The sequence below is a fragment of the Pinus tabuliformis genome, chromosome 8, assembly GCF_031772625.1.
Source record: "Pinus tabuliformis cultivar Carrire ecotype Pingquan chromosome 8, CPIR1, whole genome shotgun sequence".
NCBI lineage: Eukaryota > Viridiplantae > Streptophyta > Pinopsida > Pinales > Pinaceae > Pinus > Pinus tabuliformis.
The window spans coordinates 226,546,383-226,568,874 of NC_142294.1; the positions used below are offsets into that span (position 1 = coordinate 226,546,383).

At 36.2% G+C, this 22,492-nt stretch overlaps 2 protein-coding genes across 2 annotated transcripts; both read left to right on the forward strand.

The window, feature by feature from the left end:
• The first annotated feature begins 6,770 nt into the window (after positions 1-6,770).
• LOC149234961 (alcohol dehydrogenase class-P-like) lies at positions 6,771-12,494 on the forward strand. The gene is made up of 7 exons (XM_089461275.1): positions 6,771-7,549; positions 10,860-10,942; positions 11,138-11,213; positions 11,324-11,385; positions 11,514-11,609; positions 11,756-11,917; positions 12,081-12,494. The coding sequence occupies exons 2-7, from the start codon at positions 10,862-10,864 to the stop codon at positions 12,198-12,200; spliced, it is 597 nt and encodes a 198-aa protein (XP_089317401.1). The 5' UTR covers positions 6,771-7,549; positions 10,860-10,861; the 3' UTR covers positions 12,201-12,494.
• A 4,133-nt stretch (positions 12,495-16,627) lies between these two features.
• LOC149234962 (alcohol dehydrogenase class-P-like) lies at positions 16,628-18,470 on the forward strand. Its single transcript, XM_089368419.1, has 7 exons — positions 16,628-16,655; positions 16,740-16,822; positions 17,018-17,093; positions 17,204-17,265; positions 17,394-17,489; positions 17,636-17,797; positions 17,962-18,470. Exons 1-7 carry the CDS (start codon positions 16,628-16,630, stop codon positions 18,049-18,051), a joined length of 597 nt encoding a protein of 198 aa, XP_089224545.1. The 3' UTR covers positions 18,052-18,470.
• The last annotated feature ends 4,022 nt before the right edge of the window (positions 18,471-22,492 follow it).

Below are 22,492 nucleotides of genomic sequence, written 5' to 3' on the forward strand. Positions count from 1 at the left end.
ATGCTTCTCTCACGATCTCTCCTAGAGATAGCTTCCATAGATAATGCAGCTCCTAATATCTACATAAATCCTACAGAAGTTTCTTCTTTATTCACATTGGACTATGCCAAGGCATCCATCTTTGGTCTGGAAGGACAATTTTTCACCATGTGTGGTTCCACACATATCCAACACTTTAGCGGTTTCTTCGTCTTTGACTTGTCATTCGATTTCAAAGTCTCCTCTTTCGTAGTCTTCTCTTTTGGTTTGTCATACTTCTTCTTCTTTTCATCAGAACCCTCATCAAAGTGTTCTGCTAAATGATCCATAGCAGCAAAAGCCTCTTCAAGTGTCTTAATCTTTTGTCTCTTCACTTCATTCTACGCCCAAGGTTTTAGCCCTATAAGAAATTTGAACACTTTGTCCCTTTCCGTCATGTTTGGGAGTTCCAAAATTACACTTGCAAACTCTTGCTGATATGCCTGCACACTTCCCGTTTGCTTTAAATACTTTATCTTCATCCTTGCATCCCACGTTTTGTCTTGTGGACTAAAGTGGATTTGCAAAACCTTCCTCATTTCATCCCACAAAGTTATGTCCACAGCATTGCCATTGGTAGTTTGGTCCATTCTCATTCGCCACCACATCTTAGCATCCTTCGTCAAGAATTAAGCAGCTACCTTCACCTTGTTTTCCTCATCAGATAATCTCAAGCGTTGCAAGTACTGTTCCATATCCCATAGAAATTTTCCAAGAGTCTTCACACTCCTAGTTCCATCATAAGAATTCGGCTCTTTGACTTTGACATGAGTCACTCCTCCACCTGAGTTGTGCCTCACGGCCTTCTTCAAAACCATGATCTCATTTCGAGCTTCGTCAAGAGCTTGTTGCAATTTCAAGATTTCAGCCAAACCTTGATCTCTTGCTTCACCAATCTTCTTGACCTCTTCTTCTGTTTGTGTATACTTCCATTCTGTATACTCGTATCGGTCCTTGAGTTCTTCAAGTTCCTCTTTCATCTTCACATAGCCTTCACGAACCTGCATGTTCTCGGCCTTCATCGAAGTCCAATTAGAACCCAATTCCTCCATTCATTCCAATACCCTGTTCAGGAAAGCTTCTCCCACATTATGACTAGATTCACCTATCATGATCCGAGGTTCCTCTGCCATCTTTGCTATCTACTTTCTTTGCGATCTTATGTAGACCATAAACTATAAATCTGAATCACACTTCAGATTCGACCTCGGCCTGAAACTACCTTTCATAAGTATAGTGGGATTAGCTTCTTCAATTCAAAGCCTTGGTACGAACTGTCATGTTAGTGCAGCCCGCACAAGCTTCCTTCAGTAAACCTGGTTCACCTGAATCAAGCTCTCGATACACCTGTCATGAAGTGCAATTTGTGCTTCAATCCGTCTTCTGAACCAAGCTTTGATACCACCTGTCATGGAGTGACAATGGGATCAGCTCTTTCTGCAAATCTGATTCCACTAAACCACCCGTGTCACAAGAGTTCTGCAGAATGCAGAGAGCTCTGATACCACCTGTCACACCCCTACACTTGCGGTACTCTTTCAACCGCACTATATGAGGTGCGGCACCACCGACCCTTTTTTTAACAATACTAACGATCGTGGACTACACCTACTTTCGATACTTAGTCTCTTTTCCAATTTCACCAAGTACATTCATTCATTATAACACAACAGAAACTTTCTTTAAACATTCATAACCATGAATCAACTTTAACATGAAATGCACAACAATATAAAGGGAGGGGCAACTCCCTACAATGAGCTTGCCTAATATAATATATCAAGTTACAATCTCTGGATAAACCCCATAATTTACACTTAGAATATTTCTCCCAACCGGCACCTCGTTCAACTTAGCTCGTTGAGTCGGGCGCGTCCACCTAGCCACCTGAACAACTCGTCGACCAACTCGTTGTTTTCCTGCACATTCACCTTAACGCATTCAACTGTTCACCAACTAGTGTTCACATGTCTCATTCACCTGGTGCCTTTGCACCCTCGCACTCCCTACCATTTCACTCGTCACATGTTCTGCTTGAATGTTATCACCCACCGTCGCACGACCGTTCGCACGAACTCATGCATGGGCCGTTCAACTCGCCGCCTGAACAACCACCTGCACCTTCGTTCGCCTTCACCCACTCACATGCCGGTTGGGTAGCCAACTCGCTGTTGACCTAGACACCCTATCGCACCCTTGCCTGGAATTTAACCACCCATCGTTCACCCAAACGCCCTGCCGTGCCCTCGCCCAACATTCGATCGGACGCCCTGCCACACCCTCATTCCACCAAACTCGTTCAGCAAACTTGTGTGCCCTTGTGCATCCACCCACACCGCCCGACCTGCGTTCTCACTTGTCTAACCATTCCCTTGTCCTGTGCCTTGGCTCGCACTTCTCTATTTCGGTGTGAGTTCTTTGGCCCTTGTTTTCATGCACTACGCCTTCGTTTTAGACTTCAACCTTCGCACTTCATCTTTCTCCACGCTTTGATACTTTGTGTGTTGATTGTTCTATGCCTTAGCCAAATGCCAAGATCCTCCTATTCATATGAATTGCCCCCCTTATGAACCACCATGTCTTCATAGGCCGACCGATAATTCATCCTTTTAGCACGTCGGCTCACCCTTTGACTGACCCACCGCTCAACCATCGTGATTGTTTGTTTGGTTGGCTTCGCCTTCCTCTCAGCCCACTAAGACCGCATATCGGCCTATAAACTAGATGACCAAATACTTAGACATTTTCACATTTTTCCTCCATCGCACTACTACTCCCCTGCCCTCACTGTGTCGCCTAAAGGTCGTGGACGTTATACATGTGCTATGGATCCCGCACACAAAGAAGCACAAATTCACACAAGAAAAACGTTAACGCTCATATATCAACAAACCTAATCAAGAGTAGATATTTTACTCTCATATATCAACAAATCTAATCGGTTTATTAGTCTCTACTTTTACGTTTATGAACCTTTAGGCTTAGTATTATAGTAATGGCCTTGGTAGCCTTTCAAAAATTCACGAATTTCAACACACTCTAACCTAATTCTTTTACAAACTCTAACCAGTTTAGGGAGCGATTCTATTTTACTTTATGCTTGAGCATATTTATGTTGTGACATCTTATTTGGCCACGTATCGAGGTGTTTATTTTTGTTGCACTAGTTTTTTCGTTATAATTTCCAATCAATTTTATTTGAAACTTATATAATTACTAATAAATTTTATTTCATATTTTGTAAGGATTTATTAGAAGGGTAGGTTTGAGTTATTTAGTATGTAAAATTTAATCACAAATGAAATTTAAATAAAAAAATTTAATTTTTTGAAAATTTGTCTCACTGATTTCCTTAAACCAAAAAAAAAAAAACAGAAAATAGTTAAACTCCCTCATTTAATAGATCCTTGCATATATTTTTTATCATGATTATGACTTCATTACCTATTAAAAGCCTCATTCTAATGGACATGTATGGGTGAGGTGACTACACCACATGTTAAAATACACATTCTAATGTGCATGTATGGGTGAGAATATTTAATTGTTCATCCCTCCCATTCAATTTCCTTATCATGGTGTCCATACCTATAGATTCCCTTCTTTACATCCATCATTTCATGTATTTCATTATTTTCATCTACACCCTGCAGAGTGACTTGGTTGGGATTTGCACCTAGGTGATATGAATGGGATATCTATATGACATGTTTAAGTAATGTTAATAAGTTTTATATATGTTAAGTTTATATTCATTTTGATTGTAGTTGAGACAATGTTGTCCATCATGTCTTTTAATTGGTTTTCCATTTTGTTGTAATGGTGGAATATTTTCTTTCTATTTTACAAACCCGTCAATAATTTTCTTCATCTCTGTATCATTTATGACTAAGTTAAGATTACAATAACTACCCTAACAATCCCCCTCCTTAAATTTGACGTAATTTACATGACACACAAGTCCCACAAACCTTATCAAATCCTTTGGAAGATTAAGATAATGTAATATCTTTATCATTGTCTTATCAATTTGTTGAATATTTGTTACAATGAAAACCTCATTTGTGTATAAAAAACTATTAGAGTTATGCTTCTTTTCTTGTTATTTTTGGCGTTTATTCATATTGTTTCTTCTTTTTGGGTGTTATTAAATAATTCTTTCTTTTGTCCTTTCTTATAGTTTTACAAAAATTAGGTACACTATTCTTCACAAATTATTTTGAATTACCTATCTCACAATGACCCCCTGCTTCAATTCGCTCTATATACTAACAAAAATCACAAATTTAATCACAAATTCTACAAAAAAATCTCAAATTTAATCACTAATTCTACAAAAATTAAGTAAACTTTTCTTGAGGAAGAGTTTTGATTTACCTATTCCACAACCATCCCATATTTGAGCTCATTTTATGTTTTCTTACCCACTTTTTAGTTATCTATTTGAGCTCCTTTTATGTTTTCTTAGCCACTTTCTAGCTATCATCTCAACCAACAGATGTCAAATGAATAAACATCACTCTTGGTTGTAAGTTTATAGGTTTTAAAAAATCTGGATATAAATAACACGATGTTTCTTTATGTTGTTAGAAATATAGGAGGCATAAATATATTTTACAACAAGTTTGAAAAAACCAAAGTTTACTACTTTGAACTTGAAATTTGAAATTTTATATAAAATAAAAGAAAACAAACAAACAAACAAAAGTTCAATTTCAAAATTCATTATTTTTTATAAATTTTCTTACAATCAAACACTCCATTTAGAATTCTTTAGCTAAATCCCAATTATAAAAACAGAGTGGAATTTCCAATTATAACAACATTGTTATAACAATAGAGTGACATTTCCAAGTATAATAACATTCCTTTGGTTAGAAGAATTGAAACAATGAAGTCATTATTTGGTTTCATTTATAAAAAATCAATACCTCTCTAGGGCTACATTGAATCCACTTTACGTTTCCTTCTTGTAAGACTCAAACCACCCATCCTTCTAGTTCATCTCTCGCTTTGCTTTCTTACTTGAGGGAAAACCACACAATAGAACAATAAAAATCCTACTTTACAACTCAAATTGATTAAATTAATTTTCTTGAGGGTAGATGATTAAATAGATCTAAAAATCCTACTCTACAACTCAAATTGATTAAATTAATTTTCTTGAGGGTAGATGATTAAATAGATCTAAAAATGCTAAAAACATATATGATAATCTTAATTCTCATATGCATGACTATCTGTGGCTAAATTTAGACTCTATGTAAACTACTACAAAATATGAGCTAACTCAAAGTAATTGGGAGTAATTAAAACATTCCAACACTACAAACTATGAGCTAACTCTGAGTAATTGGGAGTAATTAACACATTACAACACTACAAACTATGAGCTAACTGGGAGTAATTAACACATTCCAATACTCCCCCTTATTTACCATAACTACTTCCTACTAGTCTAAGTCTCAACTAGACTTATAATACTTGAGAACAATTAAAAAATTTGTTTTACTCTTGCATTTGGATGTAGGTTGTTCTCGACTATAGTAAAATATGTTATTTTTCTTACTTTTGTTCAAAAAAATATATTTTATGTTTTTATGGCTCTAGTACTTTATGTACTCTTAGATTCTCAAGGTCTAATACCACTCTCACAGGATAGAGGAGCAAACTACACAATAACACAATATATGTGACTCATCGTCTGTAAATTTATATTGTACCTAAAATCCTTAAAACTATGACCTAATTGGAAGTAATTATCACATTCCAACATTACTCTATCACATTCATGTTATAAAAGTTAGTAAAGAATCACTAAATAATGTTTTTTCCTAAATTTTTTTGCCTCCAGAAACTTTTTTATGGTCACTTTTAAGTAGACCGAGAGATTACCAAAATGGTGATCCTCATGATGGAATACACACACACACATATTTCATTGAGTTTAGAAAAAACATAAATTAGTAATTTAACTATTTATATTAAGGTAGACCTAGTTATTACCAAGATGATGATCCTTATGATGTAGTATATGTATTAATTCATTTAAATATAAATATATTCCACATGTCAATTCCATGTTGATTAAATTGAAATGTGCACTATAAGATATTGTTCGCTTTATATATATATATATATATATATATATATATATATATATATGAATTATAACGATTCCCATGAGTGTATATATATAAAAGGTTGACATCAAACTAATGTATTTGAATTTATATTTTGTATATACATATAGTATGCATTCTTTTAGACATCTCTCATATTTGGATGAGAAAATCACTTAAGAAGTAATGACAAGCTTTTATTTTAAATATTAAAATTTTGTTATTATTAATATTATTTTTAAATATTAGATATCAATTCCATATTAAATTTTAATTTTAATTATTTTTAATATATATATATACATATAATTAATATCAAAATATATATATTTTGATATTTTAATTATTATTAAAAAAAATCAATTATTAATTAGGCCTATAGGCCTTCCCTTTGAAAGAGACTTTCGTCATCCTTTTCAATCTCAGGGTGACACCTGTCATCCATACATATTCGGCGGGCTTCTGTTTATTCTCCGTGCCGAGAACTTCCGGGTTTCCGTTTATTCGGCGGGTTTCTGTTTATTCGCGCCGAGAACTTCCTGCTTTCTCTGAGGTTCGTTGCCGCAGCTCCTGGCGTCCGGGAGACAAAACAGGAGGGGATGTAATAGGTGCAGCAGAAAATCCCGCAAATCGCAGAGATTTCTTACCTGATAGGGCTCTTTATATTAGTTTTCAATATGGATTTAACAATTGGTGTTTTGACAACAGAGGACACATCAGAAACTGTTTTCAAAGCAACAGAACAACGAGTAACCCTTGGTGTTACAGGGGAGAAATAACCCTTTGATATAGGCGTGTTTGGATTCTCGGACTCTGACGCTGTTTTGCAAGGTGTGCGGGACACATCAGAAGTTGTTTTCAAGGCAACAGAACGACGAGTAACCTTTCAAATCTGGGACTTGCTCCGGCACAGGGAAGGGTGGGTTCGCAGATGGTTCAGCTGTGAAGTTCCTCTGAGAAAGACATCATAGAGGGTTGAGGGTCTTCTTGATGAGGGGCAGGCGGATCAGAAGAAACACCTCTTACTGGGGAAGGACTTTTACATATCACTGGAGGAAGTAGAGAGCAGCCTGGGGAGGTTAGCTGACATTTTCTATTTAAGTCACAGCAAAATCATTACATTTAGAATTTGCTATTTTCTGTACGAACACCTTCGAAGCTGGAGGCTCTATTCAAAATTGTGAGAGTTGCTATTGCCACGAGGAAAGGACTGAAAATTGAAATGGACTGATGAGCGAAGCCAAGTCGAAGTGAGGCCACTGGGATTCGACCCCTGCCATTGCTGTTCGCGCATCTGTTGATATTCATTCATTCATTGAGCCATGCTACCAACGGTCTCCAGGGGCCGCCCGCCCTCGACATTTCGGCACAGTCCCCTCTTTCCTCAGTACCTTCGCAGAATCATCAAGGTTAGTACAAATTCCCCATGTATACATTTTTTGGCTATTTCTATTTATTTCAATTCGCCGTTGCCCAAGAATTTGGATCCTACTTTTTTAGGTTATAGATCCGTTCAGGATTCACCAGGGATGATTCAGTCACTTGATGAATAATCTCTGTAAATATTTAGAGAAGGGGGTTTGAATTTTAACTCAACTGCACCGCCCAACCGAGCGATTTAATAGTGAGTAAATGCAGTGCGATGATGTTATGTTTTGTCCTGTGGGTTTCAGTCAGTTTATTCTGTAGCGCAGGTCGCTGGTTCAATTCCCACTCCTTCTATTATATTGCTGGGTTTTTTAATTCCTCGATCCAACGGCGGAGGCCATAATTCTTTTCTCATTGCAGATGATTACTAAAGCCTGGGAAGAGTTAAAATCAAATCAAAATCAAAGCAGTTTTGGCTGTTTCATTTGGTTCCCATCTCGACAGCCATGCTCTGTGAGAGATCTGGGTCGCCTGTGGGTTGGGGACTTATAACTGAAGACCCTCCTATTCTGTAGGTGTGAAGTTGCAAAATTCTCCGTCAAGGGGTCTTTTTTGTGCAATTTAGAAGTGGCAGGTGGAGAGGATGGATATGGCAGTTGGTGAATTTGAGGAAATGGTGCAGTAAGGGGTGTAATGGGCCCAATCTACCAACTCTCTCTCCCAGACTATGCACAGCCGTATGCAGTATACTTGTTAGAAAATAAATGTTGTACCCTACCTTAGATGTTTATCGAACATTCAGACAGCGTGAGAACCAGATTACAGATGCAAGGGGGGATATGTATATTCATTTGTTTTCTTAATAAACATATTACATGAGTAGACTTCAGTCTCCACCTCAGCGCTTCACTAAACAGAATACATGCATAGGATTCATTCTTACGCCTCAGTGCTCTACTGTAGGCTCTACAATTGAATACAAACAACACTACTGACTTTCTAATAATTGGTGAACTTGAACCCGGTGGTTGCCATCGTATTTTATTTTAGACTAACTGACTATTCATATTTTCTTCTATAACTCTTTACGTTGCTCAGATCCCTCCTCCAACTCCCTAGCTTCCTCTAGCACCTGATATCTGTGTAATATCCCTAGGGAATTTTTGCCCTTAGGGTTAGGAAAGAGCCGCTAAACAAGTTTGTATGCCAACAATGTACTTCAGTTTGACAATCAGATACAATATTGAAAAGCAATGAAGATGGATAAGCATATAATTATATTCAAGAATTCATACTCCTGAAATCAATTCAACAGTACAGTAAATAGTTTAGATCCACAATCCTTTCAAATGAAATTGAATTACACAACATGTGCTATCACATCAACCAAACCCTACTGCTTTAATACCCTAACTCTGACCTTCCCTCTATCTCCAGTCCTTTGTACCACCTACTGCTGCGTATCTGCACTGTTCCAACTGCCTGAGATTGTTTGAAGCCTTTGCTGTACCAATCTGGGTTTCTGCTACCTCCAATCCCTCACCACAGTATCCCACTACCAAGAGGAATCTTTTTGTAGACCTTCTTTGTTGCCACAAGAGTAAGCCGCTATCCAACAGGACCTTAGGATATAGTCGGTGGCTACCTTCAATGCCCTAAATCTGTCCACAGCTATAGTTGGAAGCTTGTAATCCTTGCTGCCACAGATCTGCTGTCCAAACTCTACCCTCAAATTCTTACGATGTCTTAGATCACTGGATGGAAGGGTGCTGCTGTCATACATGTAGACATGAGGGGGTGTTTTACTGCTCCATGTGATTGGCCGCAGCCCTAATTGGCCCTCAGGGTCCCTGCTATTACAGGTTGTTTACTGTCTTCAATGCTCTGCATTATCACAGCCAAGCCCTAGAGAGTGCCCCTGTCACAGGAGGTGACCTAGAAGTGCCTCACTTCTCCCAAAATTGCTTCTAAAGGGGGCCACTGCTTCAGACACAGCTCTAGAAGGACTCCACTAACTTAGATGGAGGTATGTTATTCCAAATAGCCTCCAAAACTGCCTCGCTGCCCAAGAAATTAGTCATGAAGATCAAGGATTGTTTCTTCAAGCCAAAAACCCAAGAAAGTCTCCCTTGCTTGCCAAAACCCAGATGAGAAGTGCCTCAGAAAATTATGCCAAACAGATGAGAGAAAAGAGGGGATTGACTAGGGTGGTATATGCGTGAATATAATTGTAATTTAGGCGTTCAAAGCTTTGACTAAGAAGAATTTGTTAAACACAATGGGCATTAATACTAAAAAAAATTTTCTATTATTCTTCATCCTACAGTATTAGATGAGAAACCCAGCTTGTGTTAGACTGAGGTGCCATAAATGGACAAGTTCCTCATTCTCATGTTATCCATGATGATGAACCAGCCCATAGATGGATAAATTTTACATTATCTTGGAGTTTCAAGTTACCAGCTTCTTGTGTGCAGTGTCTCAAGTATTGTAATTTCTTTTATTACACTAAAATATGGAATGTATTGTAATTTCTTTTATTACACTAAAATATGGACTGCTTTTGCTCCATTCTTGTTTAATATGATTGGGCGATTTTACTAATCCGCTAAATGTGGCGGTTATTTCATTTCCTTTTTCTTTTTCTCACTAAACTGGATCTGCTATGCTGAAGTGCACTTCTGTAATCTAATGTTTAATTGTTAGCGAAAGAGATTAGTAAGCTTAACACTGTGGTTCTGCAAAATTAATTGTAAATCAATTGAACTGGAGGGTTAGTAAAGGGTTATTGTTGCATCAGATACACTAACTAAACTGTGAGTTAAATGCATTAAGTTTTAAAGGTTTCAACTTACTTTCAAGTGTTTTCTAAATTAAATTTTGATTATTTTAAACTTGTCTAACCTCCCTGGAATGTTACCATGCTCATCTCTAAACACCCCCTGCCCCGCAAGGCCTATATTGCCCTTGGATCTCCTATCAAAACAGAATTTACTCAATGCAGAGCGACTCCAAGTCTGGATGTAGCCTGCCATTTATGCAAAAACTACTTTCCTGAATTGTAGAAGATTTTATAAGTAATTTTGAGATGACAATATATTAAGTTTGACTGAAGAAATGAAATAATTGACCTCGTTGACAATGTATAGTGTTTTACAAAGTGGGCATGTCAATTGTGAGGACTTTTGCTCGCTGTACTGTTAATAATTATAAAATCTATAGTGTTTTACAAAGTGGGCATGTCAATTGCGAGGACTTTTGCTCGCTGTACTGTTAATAATTATAAAATCATTCATAATGGTTTCTTTGACTGGAATTGTTGTGTAAAATTCTTCTCTGTTGTGGAATCAGGGATGGGTGCTACTTTGAACGCAGGCAAACCCAAGAAGGGTTCGATAGTAGCAGTATTTGGCCTGGGGGCTGTTGGGCTTGCTGTAAGTACTAATAACAAGTGCCCTCTTTATGTTCCACTGTATGCATATTAGTATATGTTGCAGTTTTAAAGTCCTCAAACCTTTTTCTAGGGACTATTCTGTTCACTTCCCCTACCTGCATTTTCATTGGGACCAATATGATGAGGGTAGAGTTTAATTATATGTTAGCCTTCTAACCCGAGTTTAACTACGCAGGCTTGTGAAGGTGCAAGAATTGCAGGAGCTGCTCGAATAATTGGAATCGATTTCAATAATGAGAGATATGAACGAGGTAATTGTATATTTCCCACTCCCATTATTGGAAAATCTGTGTACATATGTTGATATGTTGACTTGTAGAATTGCCTTTTTAACCCTTTCTTGTAATCTTTCCTTTCTCAGCAAAACAATTTGGAGTAACGGAATTTATAAACCCTAAAGAGTACGAAAAACCTATTCAGCAGGTACGTTGAGCTGCCCAAAATGATCATCAAACTCTCTCCCAGATTTTCGCATGGAGTGCACTCATTCACCATCCATTCAAAGCAGTGTAGACTCTTAATTTCCAAACACTTATAAAAAATGTTTACAGGTAATTGCGGAAAAAACTGATGGAGGGGTGGACTGCAGCGTCGAATGCACAGGGAGTATTGAGGCCATGGTTCAAGCTTTGGAATGCTGCCATGATGTACTAGCTCTTGGTTTCCTTTGGTTTAAGGTACATCAATCATTTCAATTCTAAGCTGTAGCTTTAAAGTTTAAACTGATTGCTTCGATTTAATTAAGAAAATGCAGGCAATGCATATGTTTGATATCAGAGTTCTGTTTTTGCAGGTTTGGGGTGTAGCCGTTTTAACAGGGGTCCCTCGTTCAGACGCAGTCTTTAAAATGAATCCTGTAAACTTTCTGAGCAAGAAAACGTTGAAAGGAACCTTCTTTGGAAATTATAAGCCTCGTACTGATTTGCCAGGCCTTGTAGAGATGTATTTGAATGGGGTAAGACTTCATAACATAGTTGTAACAGCTTATTCAAACCATAATTGTAGATTATACTGTGTGGTCATATTTCCCAGTTGTTTTTTTTTGGTCCGTACCATGACGGGAGCAATCTATGCTTATCATATCTAATTAGAGTTATAATTACGGTTTTAACTTGCAGGAGCTTGAACTGGATAAATTTGTTACAGACAAGGTTTCTTTTGCTGACATCAACAAGGCATTTGATCACATGCTTAAAGGAGAGGGTCTGAGAACTGTAATTAAAGTCATCCAAGATTAGTGACAAATATGAACACAGTTGGAATATCTCCAATGTTATGAAGGCATGCTGAACTATTTCAAACTGTTATGTGATTAATGTCGTGGCTTTTATGTGTAACTATGGTATGCAATTAAAGTCCTGGAAAGCATGTAAACAGTTATAATAATTTTAGGGTAAGTATGATGTTTAAGTTTTGACACTGCTTCCAAAACAGCCATCCAAAAGGTCATTACTATAATAGCTTGATTAGAAATAGATTGAATGAGAAGGTCCAGATGGGGTATTCAATCATCTCCATCCATCTGTTCTGCATCCTTAGTGCTTACTTGAACAATATATCAGCCTTCATATTTATCCCTTGCAGACATGCTGAAAAGATAATGACATGGATAAATCAGGTGATTAATTTGGTTGGCTCTTAAAAACAAAATCTTGGCATGGGATAACCTGCTCCGTGGTGGCTTTCATGGACCCAACATATGTGCACTTTGTTTGAATGGCCCTAAATCGATTGATCATCTCTTTTTTCAATGTAATTTCTCAAAAGCCTTGTGCCACACTGTTTTTTCTGCTCTCAATTTGATGTATGGTGGACCAATTTGTTTTCTTGAATCTTGTATCAATTGGTGGGATCAACCTATCGGGAATTTCAGAGCTCTGCCTATTTTCTTGTCATTGGACATATGGAATGTATGTAACAATAGGATTTTCGAGGGTATTATTGTTAATTATTCTGGTATCCTTCAACAACTTTTTAGGCTTTTCTTTGAATATATCAGACCTTTGAAGCCCAAGAAGTCTCGTCACTTTTCTTCTACCCTGATCCCACAATATGAAAATGCTGGTTTTTTTTATGGTGCTCAACAAGATGGTATTTGTGGAACTGGGGCTCTCTTGCTTCTCTCAAGGAATCACTTGCTGAATATTGGCACTGGTATCAACACGAAAGTATAAATCTGTTGGGCCTTTCTTCATTCAGTTGCTTCCATTAATCTTGCTTCTTTGCAAGTCTATTGCGATTCAAAATGTGTCATTGAATGGTTAAATGGGAGAGATCACTTACAAACCCTCATTCTTCAATCATGGATGGAGAGAATTAAAGTCACAAAATGTGTCATTGAATGGTTAAATGGGAGAAATCACTTACAAACCCTCATTCTTCAATCATGGATGGAGAGAATTAATATAATAAAGGACCATTTCCATATTCTCTTTTTTCAGCGCATCTATAGTGAATGGAATCATCTGACAAACTCTCTATCTAAGAAATCTCTTCATGAGGAGAAGGGCTATATATTTTTTGAAGAGAGACGGGGCATCCAACTTCTAAGTAGCGGGAGACTGCTTATCCCCTATGGTAATAAACTGCAACAAATTCAATCTCCTTGAGAGGAGTTTGAGTGCACTTTTCACTTTTTTTTCTCATTTTGCAGTTTTTTGGTATTATTATGCGATGCCAAATATGTAGTCGGTCATTGGGTTTTGAACATTTATGTTTCTTTCTTGGTTGGTTATGTTACATGATGATATTTTCAATAGATAATGTACTAAGTTGCTGCTTAGGTTGTTTGTTGATAAATAGTTTCTTCGTCTGTTTCTGTAAATATAGAAGTCTTGTGCTTTTTTGTGACTCCTTGACATACTAGGTTTCTTCACACTCGTACTCTTTTTTATTTAATGAAAAAAGAAGTGTTTTCATTAGAAATCGATAGGAATAAGATGTAAATTAATATACTTATGAAGAATTACTTCTGGCCATTATTTATGTTTCCGTTAACACTTATGTAGGAGTAAAACTGTAAATATGTAGACTTACAAGTGGTCACTAGCCACCAAAATTTGTGAAAGTCCTTCTGCTTGAGCAAGTAATTGATTTATCTACTACACATCTCTATTATTACTTCACCAAAGCACGGCTATAGAATTTGATTTGCCTATTGAACACTATTAATTTAGCATTGGCGAATATAGGTTATAATTTTTCATGCAATTTGAGTTACATGGACACTCTTACTTATTGTTACTTTATGTTGTTTTGTTATATGTTTATTTAAAAGTACATATGTTTCACTTATATATTAATTTAAAATAAAATTAATTATATATATATATATATACATAGGCATGGGGTATGCTCTAAAACTATTTATACTTGGCTAAGGGCTCTTTTTTCTCATATGTAAGGAACATGTTAATGTCCAAAACCCAAAGGCATCTAGGAGGGGTGAAAGTTTGCCACCTTACAAAGTCATTGGAAGTGGTGTGGTTTTCCTTCAACAATAATGGTGATGAATCAACTTGCACTCTCAGACAATGAAAGATAATTATCAACACTCCTAATATGACAACTAAATTATAATAATTTTCCCACTAATAAATAAATATAATAGTATAAAATATGTCAGGTGACTTGTTTTATCGAAATAACTTCAACCCTCCACCACTCCCACAAAATGATAAATTTAAACCATGACATAGACATATATATGCCACCATCTTTTTACATCAAACGCACTGTCTAACGAGGCAAGTCAATTTCGAGCTTCCTTGACCACTCATCAGAATCACATAATCTGTAACATGTGATTTGGCAGTGACCTATAATTTTGGGCTGAGATCAGTGCGTGGAAGTTCTTCCCCACGACCCGTAACTCTTCGAAGTCAGTGTTGCATGCAGAAGGTTATTTAAATGGAACCAAGGTCCTTAGTTTTTCCTAAAATAACATAATCCAGACAATTCCTTACACCCATTTCATTTCATCACAGTCATATCTGTCTTGCCAGAAGAAACAATGGATGTGAGCCTAGAATATGCCGCAGCATCAATAGTGCTGGCTTTGTTGGTGATACTTTATTTCAAAGTGAAATGGAGTGGTGGACAACACAGGGGAAGGAGAACGACCCTGACTGCGGTTCAAGAGGCTGCTCATGCCTATCAGGAAAGGACCGATGAAGATATCAGGCGCATTATTCAGAACATGGAATCCAGCATACTAGAAGAGCAGTCGGGTTCTGAGACAGAGGAATTAGCAGAAGAGGTGACTGACCTAGGCAATACTAGGGGCAGGATGACCCTGTACAGATAATCCCTGCATATCTACTGGGTCCTTAAGCGTATGTTGGCTAAAACCCTTGAACATGTGGCTAAGGAAATAACTGAACTTGCCAGTGGGGTGCCTAATATTAAGAAAGAAATGAAGAATTTTCAAGTTATCATGATAAACCAGAATAACAAGATTGAGGAGATGTCACAAATCCTGTCCAGGATGGTTGGACGTGGCCCCAGCCAAGCTGATCAAGTGCATATGCCCATGGAGATGGACCAGCAAACAGGAACCAGGGGAGAATGAGCTTCAGATGGCTCGTTGTTAACTGTTTTGTTTTTCTTTCTATGTTATTTGCATGCGTCTGAAGCTCATTGTTGCTGTTTTGTTTTTCTTTCTATGTTATTTGCATGCGTATAAGTAGTCCGATAAGCAGTTTCAGCTGTTTGGTGTATGTAGCCAATATGGACAAATTAGCAAAATTTTGTTTTTGGAATGCCTATAACAATCTAAGGTGGCCAACAGACCTGGTTTCCCTTAGGGGCAAGGTGAGGCCACCAGAACAATGTATATGGTTGCCCTGTTTGATATAATTGAAAAGAAAAAAGGCGATACTACCTTTACTTACAAAAAAAAATATTCTTTTTGGCCAAAAGTAATAGATCAATTAAAAATTGATTTTCTTAGTTTACGGTTTACAAGATAGCACCTAAAGTAATGGTTGTGATGAATAGGGCTTCACATGAGTGTTCATTTAATTAATGAGTTTATTGTTGGTGGTTTAAGGGTCGATATTTCAGGAGCCCATGGTTTTGCCCATGGTATTTGAGGTAAGTATTTAATGATGGCTCTGCCTATTTTCTTGTCATTGGACATATGGAATGTATGTAACAATAGGATTTTCGAGGGTATTATTGTTAATTATTTTGGTATCCTTCAACAACTTTTTAGGCTTTTCTTTGAATATATCAGACCTTTGAAGCCCAAGAAGTCTCGTCACTTTTCTTCTACCCTGATCCCACAATATGAACTAAATTAAATTTTGATTATTTTAAACTTGTCTAACCTCCCTGGAATGTTACCATGCTCATCTCTAAACACCCCCTGCCCCGCAAGGCCTATATTGCCCTTGGATCTCCTATCAAAACAGAATTTACTCAATGCAGAGCGACTCCAAGTCTGGATGTAGCCTGCCATTTATGCAAAAACTACTTTCCTGAATTGTAGAAGATTTTATAAGTAATTTTGAGATGATAATATATTAAGTTTGACTGAAGAAATGAAATAATTGACCTCGTTGACAATGTATAGTGTTTTACAAAGTGGGCATGTCAATTGCGAGGACTTTTGCTCGCTGTACTGTTAATAATTATAAAATCTATAGTGTTTTACAAAGTGGGCATGTCAATTGCGAGGACTTTTGCTCGCTGTACTGTTAATAATTATAAAATCATTCATAATGGTTTCTTTGACTGGAATTGTTGTGTAAAATTCTTCTCTGTTGTGGAATCAGGGATGGGTGCTACTTTGAATGCAGGCAAACCCAAGACGGGTTCGATAGTAGCAGTATTTGGCCTGGGGGCTGTTGGGCTTGCTGTAAGTACTAATAACAAGTGCCCTCTTTATGTTCCACTGTATGCATATTAGTATATGTTGCAGTTTTAAAGTCCTCAAACCTTTTTCTAGGGACTATTCTGTTCACTTCCCCTACCTGCATTTTCATTGGGACTAATATGATGAGGGTAGAGTTTAATTATATGTTAGCCTTCTGACCCGAGTTTAACTACGCAGGCTTGTGAAGGTGCAAGAATTGCAGGAGCTGCTCGAATAATTGGAATCGATTTCAATAATGAGAGATATGAACGAGGTAATTGTATATTTCCCACTCCCATTATTGGAAAATCTGTGTACATATGTTGATATGTTGACTTGTAGAATTGCCTTTTTAACCCTTTCTTGTAATCTTTCCTTTCTCAGCAAAACAATTTGGAGTAACGGAATTTATAAACCCTAAAGAGTACGAAAAACCTATTCAGCAGGTACGTTGAGCTGCCCAAAATGATCATCAAACTCTCTCCCAGATTTTCGCATGGAGTGCACTCATTCACCATCCATTCAAAGCAGTGTAGACTCTTAATTTCCAAACACTTATAAAAAATGTTTACAGGTAATTGCGGAAAAAACTGATGGAGGGGTGGACTGCAGCGTCGAATGCACAGGGAGTATTGAGGCCATGGTTCAAGCTTTGGAATGCTGCCATGATGTACTAGCTCTTGGTTTCCTTTGGTTTAAGATACATCAATCATTTCAATTCTAAGTTGTAGCTTTAAAGTTTAAACTGATTGCTTCGATTTAATTAAGAAAATGCAGGCAATGCATATGTTTGATATCAGAGTTCTGTTTTTGCAGGGTTGGGGTGTAGCCGTTTTAACAGGGGTCCCTTGTTCAGACGCAGTCTTTAAAACGAATCCTGTAAACTTTCTGAGCGAGAAAACGTTGAAAGGAACCTTCTTTGGAAATTATAAGCCTCGTACTGATTTGCCAGGCCTTGTAGAGATGTATTTGAATGGGGTAAGACTTCATAACATAGTTGTAACAGCTTATTCAAACCATAATTGTAGATTATACTGTGTGGTCATATTTCCCAGTTGTTTTTTTTTGGTCCGTACCATGACGGGAGCAATCTATGCTTATCATATCTAATTAGAGTTATAATTACGGTTTTAACTTGCAAGAGCTTGAACTGGATAAATTTGTTACAGACAAGGTTTCTTTTGCTGACATCAACAAGGCATTTGATCACATGCTTAAAGGAGAGGGTCTGAGAACTGTAATTAAAGTCATCCAAGATTAGTGACAAATATGAACACAGTTGGAATATCTCCAATGTTATGAAGGCATGCTGAACTATTTCAAACTGTTATGTGATTAATGTCGTGGCTTTTATGTGTAACTATGGTATGCAATTAAAGTCCTGGAAAGCATGTAAACAATTATAATAATTTTAGGGTAAGTATGATGTTTAAGTTTTGACACTGCTTCCAAAACAGCCATCCAAAAGGTCATTACTATAATAGCTTGATTAGAAATAGATTGAATGAGAAGGTCCAGATGGGGTATTCAATCATCTCCATCCATCTGTTCTGCATCCTCAGTGCTTACTTGAACAATATATCAGCCTTCATATTTATCCCTTGCAGACATGCTGAAAAGATAATGACATGGAATTTTTCCTTGCTTCTCTGATTCCGTCCAATGATGGGCCAGTTGCAAATTTTCCTGATTGAAATTTCCATTTGACCTCTCTGCAATGTGTTTGGAATCTCTTATCACCTGTAGACAATTTAAACCTTTCTCTGTTGCTATTTTCAGAATCTACCAAAAAGCATAAAGTTCTGCTATGTTGTTTGATCCATCTCCTACAGCTCTGCTTTGAAACTGATCTCGTAATTGTCTCTTAAAGTAATGCCTCATGATCCACAATAGCTGGGATTACCTTGACAAGCCTCGTTGAAATAACTCCACACTATTGTTATATATATATCTGGGGATCTTAGTATTATTTGTTTCTTTTCCTTTAAAGGGGGTTGTGTCCCTTAATATGCATATCTATTCTTGTGTCAAACTTGATTAGGAATAACATCTTTGTTTTAAATTCTTTTCATTTCTTGCTAGCGAAATAGCTTAAGTCACTATACAAGGACAGTCTGATGCCCACATGCAGTTAATACAGAATGTATTTTGAAAACTAGGATTTAGCTTTGTAGTGCTTGAATCATCATTTCATGTTGGTTTTCATTTGTTAGTACCCAGATCATTTCTCTTACAATATGATTGTAATATCTTTTGTTTCTCTTACAATATGATTGTAATATCTTTTGTTTCTCTTCTGTGGGAAATTTTGTACAGGGGTTCAAACAATGTATATAAATAGAAAGATGCAGAAAATGACAGTCAAATTTTGTACTCTGAATTATGACAAGAAAGCCCCTGCTGGGTTTGTGAGGAAAGAGAGCTTCAACACCAGTTCTGTCTCCAACCGCCAAGATGATCAGTACGCTACTAACATGTTTAGTGAAGAATTTATGCTATTCTCTTGTAATCTATAGGCCCCCAAAGCTCCTCATAGATGAGAATATTTGCAGGATGTTAATATTGTTGTAAGTTTGTAGTAGTTGTGGAATGACTTACTTTTGTGCTGCTTCTCATCTTCAACAACAAGAGTTTTTGTGGTGAATACGCAGAATCCATGTCCTGCCTTGTGAAGCAGCTCTCCACTGTGATAGCGTTCTTTGTAATGTCTCTGATAAATCCTTTAGACTTCTATTTCATTCTGTAATATGATGGGATTCACTCTACAAGATTAGGGGATTCACTCTACAGAGTCCATGTCATACCTTCTGAATCAGCTCTCCACTTATGTTAATTTTCTCTGTAATGACCCTAATAAATCCTATATAATGAAATTTCATTTTGTAATATGATGGGATTTCACTCTACAAGATTGGTTTCAGTTTTACTTGTATTGTGGTATATGAAATTTCTGAGTTTTACTTGTAATAGGATGGGATTAATTCTGTAATATCATGGAATTTCCCTCTGCAATATTTGCTACTAAATTTTACAATTCCAAATTAATAATCCTATCGGCCTCTCTTTGTACCTTTTGGGACAATTGCTAGTACATATTCTAAATTGTAAACCTAACTCTATCTTGAACCATCCAGGAACGCCACTTTTCCCTCGTCGTGAGTTGCAAAAATACATTTTCAACCCATAAATATACCAAAAAAAAAATGCAATATACAAAAATATTAAGATACGATCACTTTGAAATCATACTTAAAAAGAGACGACTTCTACTCTCTATACAGTTCTGTGTTTTGAAAGAATCAAAATATTGAGTGGACAACTTTCCATTTTCGGAGGCGACGCCACGCATCTTGATGTTCTCGAAAATATTGACTGGACCTTGGCGTTATCATAATTTGGAAAAAATGAATTGTTTTCTTCGCGAGAAAAAAGATTTTTTTGCAGAATTGGTTGTCGTTACCCTAATTTGGAAAAAATGAAGTTTTCTTCCCGAGAAAAAGAGTTTTTCGCAGAATTGGTTGTTAATATTGGACGGGGTACAACTATTATTTAATAAATGACGTCCCATCACGGGTTCGATCACTACCGCAAAGTCCCATGACTCTAGAAAAACTTAACGACGTAAACGGACCAAATACAAAGTTACTGGTTCGATCACTACCTCAATGTCCCATGACTCGAAAAACCTAACATGTACAAAATATTCGATAATTAAAAATATTTTATGATTTATAATTATCATAAAAATGAAAGTAAAAAAAATATCCAAAATATTCTAGAACCCTAAAATGACCATAAGAGTAGTTTTGATAGTGTTATCTACGTGTGAAAATGGGAAGGGATGGAGATTTTTACCGTGAAGTAGACGTTTGCCGATTATTAGTCGGAAGTAGTTGAGTGATTTCCTGTTAAATAGTGGCACGTAGGCTACGCATTTAATTTGATTAAGAATTTATTAAAATCGCAGGTTCGAGTTACATAGTAAAATTTAATTATAAATATATTTAAATAATAAAATATTATAAATTATTGAAAAAGTGTATCACTAATTTTTAGGAAAATAAATAATAGTTCTATGCATAAATTCTTCATTATGATGATAACTTCATTACTTATTAAAAGCTTCATTTTAATGGGTATGTTTGGGTGAGGTGACTTCACCACATGTTAAAATACTCATTTTAATGAGCACGTATACCTATTAAAAACTTCAGTCTAATGGGCATGTATGGGTGAGGTGACTAAATCACATGTTAAAATATTGATTCTAATGAGTAATTATGTATGAGTGAGACTATTTGATAGTTCAACCCTCTCATTCCCTTATCATGGTGTAAGGCTTATCCATTCCTTTCTTTCCATCCATCATTTTGTGTGTTTCCTTCTTTTCCTTTCTTTCTATCCATCATTTTGTGTGTTTTCTTCTTTTCCTTTCTTTCCATCCATCATTTGGTGCGTTTTCCTTTTCATAATGACTAGAATGACTTGGTTGGGATTTGCAAATAAGTGATATCAATAGGATATCTACATGATATGTTCAAGCAATGTTAATAAGTTGTATACATGCTACAGTTCTATTCATTTTGATTGTAGTTGAGGCAATGTTGTTCATCATTTTATTGAACTGGTGGCCCATTTTCTTTAATGGTGGGATGTTTTCTTGCTATTTTACAAACTTGTCAATAGTTTTCTTGATGTGAGTAAAGATTACCCTCTACACTGGCAATCCCCCTCCTTAAATTTGACTTGTTTTACATGACACACAAGTCCCGTGAAACTTATCAAAACTTTGGAAGATTATGACAATGTAATCTCTTTATCATTGTCTTATCAATTTATTAAATATTTTTTACAATGAAAACTTCATATGTGTATATATTGTGATTCACCCACAAAAACTATTAGAGTTGTGGTTCATTTTTTTTCACCTTTATTAATTTTCTTCTCCTTTTGAGGTGTTCTTAAATAATTCTTCATTTTTCTCCTTTCCTATAGTTTTATGAAAATTAGGTAAACCATTCTCTAGGAATTATTTTGACATACCTACCTCACAATGAACCCCCCTTTCAGTTCCCTCTATATGGTAACCAAAATTTCAATTTTAATGAATAATTCTACAAAAATTAAGTAAACTTTTATTCAGGAACCTTTTTGACTTACCTATTCCACAACGATCCCCTACTCCTTTTATGTTTTTTTATCCACTTTCGAGTTATCATCTCAACCAACATATGTCAAATGAATAAACATCACTCTTGGTAATAAGTTTATAGGTTTTTATAAACTTTGGATATAAATAACATGATGTTGCTTTATGTTGTGTAGAAATATGGGATGCACAAATATTTTTTAGAACAAGTTTGGAAGAACCAAGGTTTGCTACTTTGAACTTGAAATTTGAATTTTTCTAAGAATAAAATAAAGAAGAAACAAAATATCAATTTCGAAATTCATTCTTTGCTATAAATTTTCTTACAGTCAACCATTCCATTTAGAATTCTAGAAGAAAAATCAAATATCTTTGAAACTCAAATAGCTCAATTAAGCACTTTAGCTAAATTCCATATATAACAATAGAGTGGCATTTTGAAGTATAACAACATTCCTTTGGTTAGAAGAATTGAAACAATGATGTCCTTTCTTGGTTTTGTTTGTGAAAAATCAATACCTTGC

Excerpts from the sequence above, each read along its gene's own strand:
- LOC149234962 (XM_089368419.1), top strand. The coding sequence starts at position 16,628 with ATGTCAATTGCGAGGACTTTTGCTCGCT. Across the intron at positions 16,656-16,739 it reads TGCGAGGACTTTTGCTCGCT|GGATGGGTGCTACTTTGAAT; the intron begins GTACTGTTAATA and ends TTGTGGAATCAG. Across the intron at positions 16,823-17,017 it reads TGGGGGCTGTTGGGCTTGCT|GCTTGTGAAGGTGCAAGAAT; the intron begins GTAAGTACTAAT and ends TTAACTACGCAG.
- LOC149234961 (XM_089461275.1), top strand. The coding sequence starts at position 10,862 with ATGGGTGCTACTTTGAACGCAGGCAAACCCAAGAAGGGTTCGATAGTA. Across the intron at positions 11,386-11,513 it reads ACGAAAAACCTATTCAGCAG|GTAATTGCGGAAAAAACTGA; the intron begins GTACGTTGAGCT and ends AAATGTTTACAG. Across the intron at positions 11,918-12,080 it reads TAGAGATGTATTTGAATGGG|GAGCTTGAACTGGATAAATT; the intron begins GTAAGACTTCAT and ends TTTAACTTGCAG.